The sequence below is a fragment of the Ostrea edulis genome, chromosome 2 (genome assembly GCF_947568905.1).
Source record: "Ostrea edulis chromosome 2, xbOstEdul1.1, whole genome shotgun sequence".
NCBI lineage: Eukaryota > Metazoa > Mollusca > Bivalvia > Ostreida > Ostreidae > Ostrea > Ostrea edulis.
The window spans coordinates 95,169,772-95,180,079 of NC_079165.1; the positions used below are offsets into that span (position 1 = coordinate 95,169,772).

General features: G+C 36.0%; 1 protein-coding gene across 2 annotated transcripts in view; it reads right to left on the reverse strand.

Moving 5' to 3' along the window:
• Nucleotides 1-27: 27 nt before the first annotated feature.
• LOC125680389 (arylsulfatase B-like) overlaps nt 28-10,308 on the reverse strand; it is a 28,259-nt gene continuing 17,978 nt past the window's right edge. For both annotated transcript variants that reach the window (XM_056155618.1, XM_048919946.2), the window contains 6 exons: nt 9,045-9,214; nt 7,755-7,866; nt 7,168-7,263; nt 4,813-5,056; nt 806-960; nt 28-511 (listed from right to left, as the gene is read on the reverse strand). In XM_056155618.1, the coding sequence (XP_056011593.1) occupies nt 243-511; nt 806-960; nt 4,813-5,056; nt 7,168-7,263; nt 7,755-7,866; nt 9,045-9,214 (1,046 nt within the window). In that variant the 3' untranslated portion in view covers nt 28-242. The remainder of the gene's footprint in view (nt 512-805; nt 961-4,812; nt 5,057-7,167; nt 7,264-7,754; nt 7,867-9,044; nt 9,215-10,308) is intronic.

Below are 10,308 nucleotides of genomic sequence, written 5' to 3' on the forward strand. Positions count from 1 at the left end.
AAAAAAATAAAAAAAATACAGACTATAGAAAATGGCAATGCATGTATTCAGAGATAAGAAAATCTATTACAAAAATATAGCACATGTACAATAAATGTGTAAACTATAGCATGGGGGCCAGGAAAACACTGTAGATTTATTGACATCAATTTTACAGTTATATTATGCGTAAAGAACATTTTCTTCCAGAAAAAAAGAAAGCAGTAATATGTTCATATTTCTTCATTGCTAAAAACATGACTTTATTCCCATGGTCCCCAGTATCCGCCGTGGTATTTTGGGTCAGCTTTTGGGTCCACCGCAGGATATCTGCACGGCACAGCCGTCTTGTTGTACTGAGCCAGTAACTCCAACATATCAATCACTATGTGTTGCATAGTTCCGGATACATCGTTATGTTCATTCGGATCATCCGTAATGTTGAACAACCAAATATTCTTTTCTGCCGAATAGCTCAATTTAGGCGATGACAGAGATTTCATATGAGGTGGAGGTACCCAACTACCATTTCCTGAAATTGACATATCAACCTTAATTTGCTTTCCCTTCCATTCATCACAAAGCTTCATATAAAATGTCCCATTGAACATGAATCACTGTTGGAATACGAATTCACATATTTCTCTGGAAATTATCTGATAATCCAGGTAGAAGGAATGACAGAAAAGCTAAGTCCATACAATTCTATATGGGGCGTTTATAATAAATGATACACTTGCATTTGTAGTCCAGGATTCCAATATGTTATCCGGAAACTTGATATTAGATTAGGTTACCCGTTTACATTGCTGATTCCTATCCTTACCTGGAGAACCAGTTACCAACTTCCAGTCGCCCATCCTGACAGCCGCCCGAATTCTGTTATCAAAAGGACTGTTGGGTACCTTCTGACCCACTGGTGGGTACATGGGGTCTATGTTGTGCAAAATGGATTTCCTCTGACTGGGTAATGAACCCTCACTATAATATTAGCACATTAATGTTAATGCATGTATAAAGCATATGCTGTATTTGTATATTGTATGTACATACATGTATATCAGCATAGGTTTATGTATAACATTTTCACCTTACTTAATCGCGTTTAAAGGATTTCAAGTCGATGTGATCGAGCGAATTCGAAGATTTACTTATTTTGCATTCCCATAAATAATTACACGTGTATCAAATACTGTTTTTAAACCATCCATCCCTTTCACTTATTGCGGAATTCATATTCTCTGGACTTATCAATTTGTGTCTCCCACTTCAAGTTTTGTATTTAATTTGTGTTGTTATTCCCCTGCCGGTGAAACCGAAGTGGACTATCGGTTTTCTCTCCGTCCGTCTGTCCCTCTGTCTGTCAGTCAGTCTGTCCCAATTGAGTGTCCGTACTTTTCTATCATGCTTTGACTACTTTCTGTCTGCAGATCAGGTTTCAGTTTCATCACCGTTGAGTGATTTTTACGAGGTTTATTGGACTTTGTACCGAATATAATCCCACTTGATTTCCGCACCTTTGTCATCATACTTTGTTTAAGGAAGCTGAATATGAAGCTAGCTGGGGGGGGGGGGGGAGAGAGAGAGAGAGAGAGAGAGAGAGAGAGAGAGATGTTGAAACAAGAGTAGTAGAGAGAAGGACAATAAAGTGAATAATGTGGGAAAAGGGACAGGAAATCTGGCGGAGAAAGCAGTAAGCGCAGCGAAGAATGGAAGGATGAAGGAGCTGTATGACATAACCATGGTACAGGTAGGGGGAGGAGAAGACAGTCAGGAGGAGTGAATGATAGACATTGGAAAACTGAGGACAAAGAAGACAGAGAGGATGGTGGGATGGGTAGAACATTTCAAGGGAGTGCTCATTAGGGAAGAGTCAGAGCACCCAGCAGCAGATGAAGAGATTGATATGATAAAAGAAGTGGGAGAAATAGACTGCAATCAGTTTATTAAAGAAAAGGTGATGGCAGCGCTGAAAAAGGTGAAGAAGGATAAGTCATATGGAATAGAAAATGTGAGTGGAGACCTGCTAAAGGTAGATATGAAAAAGACAAGTGTGAGGCTCACAGACCTGTTCAACATTATGTGGCAAGATGAAACTGTCTCAGTAAAGTGGAAGAAGGGGCTAATTGTGAAAATCTTAAAGAAAGGAGACATGAGAGACTTAACAAATGGAGAGGAGTGACATTGCTATCAGCAATGAGTAAGATGTTTTGGAGAATAATGATAGACAGAATGAATAAGATTGTAGAAAAAGTACTATGAAAGGAACAAGGAGGATTTAGACTGGCAAGAGGAGCATGCGATCAGATATTCATTCTGAGGAAAGTCATCGAGCAAGCAAATGAATTGAACACCAGACTGTATTTGCATTTCGTGGATGTTGAGAAAACGTTTGACTTTATGCACCGGTAGAGCCTGTGAAAAACATAAGAATCGTATGGGGTGCCAGAGAAGTTGGTTAAGATGACTAGAGAGTTATATGATGGGTTCGAGTGTGCCATGATTGAAGGGGGAGAATTATCAGAGTGGTTTTAAATCCAAACCGGAAATAAGCAGGAATGTGTCATGTTAGGCTTCCTGTTCCTACTGACAATAGATTTCGTGACGGACAAGAAGAGGTGTTGATAACAGAAAAAACAGAAATCAGGTAGAAGTGTATGACAGGGTTAGAAGACTTGGGTTTTGCGGACGACCTGACATTTATATCATCAAGGTTTGAACATATACAGACAAAGACAACAAGAGTGAATGAGGAAGCAGAGAAAGTAGGATTGAGGCGGAATAGCAAGATAACGAGGATAAATTGGAAGAGAGACAAGGTAAAGGCAGGGGAAGATAAGGTGGGGTGTGTGGAAGAGTTTGTTTACCTGAGAGCAATAATGACAACATGAGGAGGAGGATTACAATACTTCGAGAGCAGGTCAAACAAGGCAAGAACAGCATATGGGAGACTGGAAAAGGTATGGAGTACAGCGAATATAGGAGTTAGAACGAAATTAAAGTTATTCAAGTCACTGGTAAAGTCAGCAAAACGTGCAAGGTGACAAAGACAGAAAACAAGAATCTATATGCATTCCGATTCAGATGGTTGCAGAGGATCCTGGGAATACGGTGATAGCAGATGGTAACAAACAAGGAAGTGGCAGACAGGGCGGACACGAACGCAATAAGCGAGGAGACGGTGACAGAGTTGGATAGGATACATGCTAAAAAAGGAAGGCGACAAAAACTGTAAGACGACGCTAGGGTGGACATCGGAAGGAAAAAGGACACAGGGAGACCAAAACAACCTGGAGAAGGACAATTCGGTTGAGCATCACTGAAGAGACATTATTTGTCGAAATGCGCATCTGGTGCATCAAAATTGGTACCGTATAAGTTTTACATTATGACCCCTGGGTCGAGGCCTCTACTGGTGGACTGTTAGTCCCCGAGGGTCTCTACAGCCCAGTAGCTAAGTACTTCGTTACTAGCTTGAAAATACGGATGTATATTTAATTGCTGTTATAAAATTTAGAAATTCATTTCAAAATTAAAGATTATCTCCCTCATGCATAGCTCTTATCCTTGGACGAATTTGGCTCCACTTTTTTGGCACGCTGTTTTTGGCTATATTTAGCTCTAAAACTTCATAGTTATTTCAGATTTCAAACATTTCGGTTGAGCATCACTGAAGAGACATTATTTGTCGAAATGCGCATCTGGTGCATCAAAATTGGTACCGTATAAGTTTTACAATAGAATCAGAAAGAAGGAGTGCAGGATGGAGAAGTTGGAACGAGGTCAGCATGGTAGCAAGAGCATGCGTGGTTTGGATAGAGAGTGTTGTGGAAAGATGTAAGTGCTAAGTGCTGGTAGCGGACATGTATTGCTTTTGCAATACTCTCAGAATGCTTGTTTCAAAGGGAGACATTTTTCAAAGATCCATCTTGCTAACTTTCAGTGCTAAATCACAACATTAGAGATATCATCCAGAGGCAATTTGTAACCTTGTTTAAGCTGATGGCCTTGCGTTTTGACCTATTCACCTCAAACATGATAGAGGTCATCCTTTTGTGATAAAGACCATTCATCTAAAAAATTCATTCCTGAATCTTAAGTAAGAAATTTCACAGCTGAGTCCTAACAAAATTTTAAGATATTGACTGCAAATGATTTCTTATCATATGAATCAGTGACCATGACCTTTTGGCCTGACCAATACATTAAGAAAACTCTTCAACTAAAGTTTTATTGTTGAAGTTCAAATAGTACGAGATATCAAGACACCATTTCATACCGTTTGTTAACCATTCACCTTAACCATTGGACCCAAGAAAACAATAGGAACCATCCTTAAGTCTTTATGTGAAGTTTCATTACTAAGGTTTAAATAGTATTTGAGATTTACCCAGAATGCGTTTCTTATAATAACTCATGGAGACTATTTACGTGAAATTTCATTGTTGAAAATCATCTAGTATCTGAGACACCTGGTATCTCCTAGAAAGTATTTTTACCGTATGTAACCTTGTGACCTTGACCTAGAACCTTCTTACCTAAAACAATAGATGTCATTCTTCAGTCATACAGAAGTTTCGTCGCTAAGGCTCAGAGATATCACCCGGAAACCTTTTCTCATAAGACATGACTTTGTTGAATTTGACCTTAAACTCACTATACAGAAAAACCTTCTAACCTAAAAAATCATTTTTGTGATATAGAAATTCTTCATGTGATGTTTGATGGCTAAAGGTGAAACAATATTTGATATACCATGCGATAATTAAGTGTTACAGACCGAAATTAATATCCTCCGCTTTTACTGAAGTAGGGAACAAAACAAAACCAAACCTGATAGTTTTCCACTGGTTCACTCCATCTAATGGTTTTGTTCCATTCAAATTACCACCGACCATTGATACAAGTGTTGGAAACCAGTCCGAGATGTGAATTAAATCCCGTGAAACCACCCCTTTTCTTTTCAACATCTGACCATGAACAAATCCTACTCCGTGTATCCCTCCCTCCCACAGAGAATTTTTCCAGCCTCTCAGAGGATAGTTGTTTCCGCCTAAATATACTTGACCTCCATTATCTGAAACGAGAAAACAGTCGTTAGTCTTTTCCAATCAAAAGAAGGTGTTGCACAGAAGCGGTAACTTTCCCTATGTGTCCGTACATAGACTAAGCACAATTTTTGAAATCGTGAAAATTAAATTGTTTTAATTTTTTTTTAATATTAGACACAATGTATAGGATTACGAGTGTATCAAATATTTAATCTTCTATAATACTACAGTCTAAAAGCTCTTATATTCGTATGCATTATTTTCTACAACCATCTGCACATAACTCTGACCACAAAACAAAGTATGGGAAGTTTAATACGCATTAATAAAGTTCAACAAAATTCCAAGTACATGCACCTGAAAACAATTGATTACCATAGCAATTTTCTACTGGAATACATATTGTCTTATCCATTCAACCTGTTTAACAGTTATTGACCTTGTTTAACAGTTATTGACCTTGTTTGACATTTTTCTTTCAAGGCTATTAAGGTGGCTCACTACAGAAATAGTTTCTAAAATCAGTACGAATTGATTTAATTATAAAAGATATGATGATAAACAATAAGTATATATGCCTAAAAAGGCAAAAAATATACAAATGTGGATAAAAACATGATTTTCAAAAAAATTATTTCAACACATATGAACAAAAGACTCTGGGGGATTTGAACTCGAGATCTGCAGTTCACCAGCCCAATGCTTTTTTTTCTCTCTTTTTTCTCTCTTTTATTTCTCTCTCTCTTTAACCACTGAGCTACGATGATAGACAAACAAATCGATCGATACAAATAATTTCACAAAACATTTAAATCGCCATATTGTGACGTGGTGTCATACAGAGTATAAGCTTTAGTGTAGTGAGCTACCTTAAACTTAAGAATTCTCGTTAGCAGCCTTGACTTTTAAAACACAGGTATCACATTTTGTGTCCGGCGTGTTTGTTGCTACTCCCATTCACAAACTAAATAGTGTCTAGGATGGAATTTTATTTCAAACTCGGCATATTGCAAGTGTGTTTCAATAAATAAAATAATCTAGATGGAAAATGTAATATTGAAAAAAAAAATCTTGTGTCCGTGAGGGATGTGTCCGTGAGGGATTCGAACCCGGTCGTTAAAAAACGTAACTTCTATACACTTTCAAATCTACGACCTTATCCACTGAACCAAGCAGTAGAACTTAAGTACTAACTGAATCAAGCAGTAGAACTTAAGTACTAACTGAACCAAGCAGTAGAACTTAAGTACTAACTGAACCAAGCAGTAGAACTTAAGTACTAACTGAACCAAGCAGTAGAACTTAAGTACTAACTGAACCAAGCAGTAGAACTAAAGTACTAACTGAACCAAGCAGTAGAACTTAAGTACTAGTGGAAATTAACGTAGAGGTGAAGGTGAAAATGATATCAGTCAAATCGTGTCCATTTTTTTAAAATTTACAACAACAAAAAAATGTTCCCGTGAAACAAAATCTCAAAGCGACAGTTTTTTAGTCCTGCTAAATTCATTTTGTTTCACGGAAGCAGTTTTTCTGAAATTCGAGGATACCCCTCTATTTTAACGCTAAAAATCATAGAAGTCGCTTATTGCTTGATTTAAACTCAAATTATTTTGGCTAATTCTTGTTAATACACGTCTTTTAAACTTATTTTCAAAAATGTTTGAATCGAGGTATAAGTTCCAATTGATTTTATTATATATTTGAATATCTTTATTTCATCGATATCTTACGCAACACCTTTAGGGAAATTAACATGAAACGTGCAACACTTTAAACGTGTCTTTGTCAATTTATTACCCCTCCACTGTGTCATATTGTAAAATATTATATAAGTAGATTCTTTTCGTAATTTTAACCACACATCGACCTGATAATAATATGAACCACTGAAATTTTATAGCTTTACAAGACACCGATTGCAATATCAGCATTTACTTAAGGAGTAAATTTCAGAAAATACATACGTGTCGAAACTGCGACGCGTCACCCCAGCATACTCCATGAAGCGGGTCCATGAAGAAATGGCTATCATTATCATTTGTAGAGATATCAAAGTTAAATAAATTGAAAATGTAAAACTTACCTTTTGAAATACATAACATTCTACTGAAGAACGTGATAAATGTCAGCCTACCTGTTGAAAACACCATAAGCGTGTTCTTCCACATTCCCTTCTGTTTGAAAACATCAGTAAGGTTTCCTACGGCCTCGTCCATGGCAGAAACCATTCCTAACAATTAAGAAGTCTAAATCAAAAGTTGAACAAGAATTGTTAGTTCAAAGTACTAGTGCTTTTAGGCGATAGTGACGATAGTAGTAATTTCTCAATTTCTGTGTAACTAGACTGAAGCCACTAACCAGCAAACAGTTAGCAGCCAATGATGAAAATGATCAAAGTACTGAGAGTACTCAGAGATCGAAAACAATGATCAATAAACATATTGTCAATTGTGATAGCCTAGTATGGTGTTCCATACGTATTTGGTTGTAATTGCAGATCAATATTTGAAAGTTTAATAACAAAACTGCACCAAAAGAGCGTCTCTTCTTTGAATGCCAAGAGCTTGGCAAAAAATGACTGGATTCTGTTGCGATATGTGATATGCACATGAAGCAAGTAAAATGAATGAAGTTTATTGACTACAAGCTACCGCGGCGATTTTTATCTGGAATTTAGTTCCTTTTAAAAGTACCATGTAATAAAGACGTATAACTTATAACCTGCGTATGTTCGTCTTTGTCTGTCCTCTATATGCATATAGGGTTGGATGTATTTCTCGGGTACCTGCAGAGGCGCATGCACCGATTGAAATGGAAGGTACAGGAAGAGAGGCTGTAATGCACACAATGAAAATATTCGTTTCTCAAACCACAGTGATTTAACTAAACATTATAATTAAGTTTGTACTCATTGCCGTGTAATTTCAAAGCAAAACCCTTGAAAATCATATGCATACAATATGTAGACATTTCGATACGGATGGTTACATACATGTATAATGTGGCTAGAAATCTATACAATTTTCTTTTTCAAGCTACTTTCAAATTGCGTTTATCATACCACAGACAAAAACCAAACTTAAAATCTGTCATCTAGAGATGTTCCAGTAGGTTTAAAATAATAATAATAAAATTGTAAAACAAAGAAATATTATAGTTGCATTTGGAAGAAAATTTTCAATTCTGAAGGGGAAAATTATCTACAGATATTAGAAACAGCGTAGGTCAAATTTAAACCCAGATACCCCTATTCACGTTGTGAATTAATTGGTAAGTCATACATGTAGATAAATAAGAATTAACAACTTTTAAAAAGTCTAAATGTGATTGCTTGAAATATCAATGTTCATGAAGTCTCTCCAATGTTTTAAAAGAATGATAATTAAAACAAAATAAATGTAAAAAAAAAAAAAAAAAAAAAAAAAAAAGGGGGGGGGGGGAGACGAAAAATAACGATTTTTATCCAAATGATGAGAAACAATAGATTTTTTAAAATGTATACATGAAGATTTAGAGTTTGGGGGAAAAAATACTTGTATATTTCAAATAACAAAGCCTTCACTCCCGAAATTCCACGTTTATGAGGGACCTAATTAGGCCCAATACCCCGTATGTCGTCTTTTCTTGATCAATAGATGATCAGAAATATACAGGATCTGCAAGTCTTAGATTGTCATCAATTGCTTATGGTATATATCACTCTAAAATTTACCAATAACACTCATTCAAACAGTTTTTAATAACTATCATTTTCGGATAAAAAGTTTCATTCAAAAAGGAAGCCATGTTGTTGCATATAATAAAAGGTTATGCCAATATTTCACACAAAAATTGATCATTACTTATATTTACAACATTTGTTTGACTTCATATTTTATATTTGGCATGCAGATTACTTTTAACAATACCTCTTAACCGACAGGTTTTTTTTTTTAAAAAATCGAAGCAGGGACCATGATCCCCTGGGCTTTGCTTTCGTCACTATAAACACTTGACATACACTTGACATACCTGATCTGTATTGTGGTTTTTGACAATGTCAGCAGCTTTTCGAGCAAACAAATGCGCGGAGTATACCCCAGTGTAGTTAGCAGGGCCTGTGTTATTGTGGAGATCTGTTCCACACATTATCCCAAAACAACGTTCATGAGTAAAATAGTCTTCAGCGCCTGTTAAATACCCTGTAAAAGTCAAAGGAATCACGTAAACGTTTTGGGGTATTAAAATTTCTGCCATTATTGTATCTATGTGACAATGAGTGATATCGACCTATCATGACGCTTCGTACTACAAAGCGGTAATATCTATGTGACAATGAGTTCCTGTGTGTGATATCGACCTATCATGACGCTTCGTACTACAAAGCGGTAATATCTTTTATGATATTTTTTTATATTTGTAAATTTTCAGGGGAAAAAATGGGGTTTTTTTTAATTTACAAATTCAATGTAAACCATTTGTTTGGGAATGGGTTTTTTTCTCTCGGATTAATTAATTTAGAACTACGAACTGCAGTTTTCTATGAAATTAGAAATTGTTCTCACAAGTAATTGGAGAAAATGAATTGTCTTGAAATAGATGGAAATTTTAGGGTTGAATATTTTGGTCAAGGATGAACCTCCTGGAGTAAGATTTCCAATACTCTTTGTTGACACACGCAACAGGTTAACGAATTCATTTGAATATCGGTTATGGGTGCATTTCGATGCGCATCTATTTTTCAAATATTTACATTACCAATGTTTTTAATAATAATAATAGTCATTTCCTCATGAATGCGATGCAGTTGTGAACAATCCGCGTATAAATCTTGCTAAATATAGTACGTCTATTTTAACGGCTTGGAATTCCGACAGAAATGTAAGTAGAATTTTTTAAAATATAAAAATTAAACGCGCTTCGTGAAGTATGCCTGCGTGAAGCGTTGCAGTTCATACCCACAGGTATTTTCAAGTATTGGTTGATTATACGGAGTTCGATGTCCATGTGTTGATATGATATCATATGTCAATGCAGCAAGACCACATCTCATCTCTGAGTTCAAAACCGCCCGCCATTTAAGGTAACTCCATACTTGCAGTTTTATCTGATACAAGTTTAAAAATTGTATTTATTTCCATTCATTTGAGTTAAAACTAACAAATTATCAAATAAAATACATAGGTCATCACGCTTTTTAAGATGCGAGATGTACATAAACAGAATCATATATCACCGTCAGAAAATTGGAATATTCCTTACACTACACAGCGTTATCAAAATGTCATACAAACTG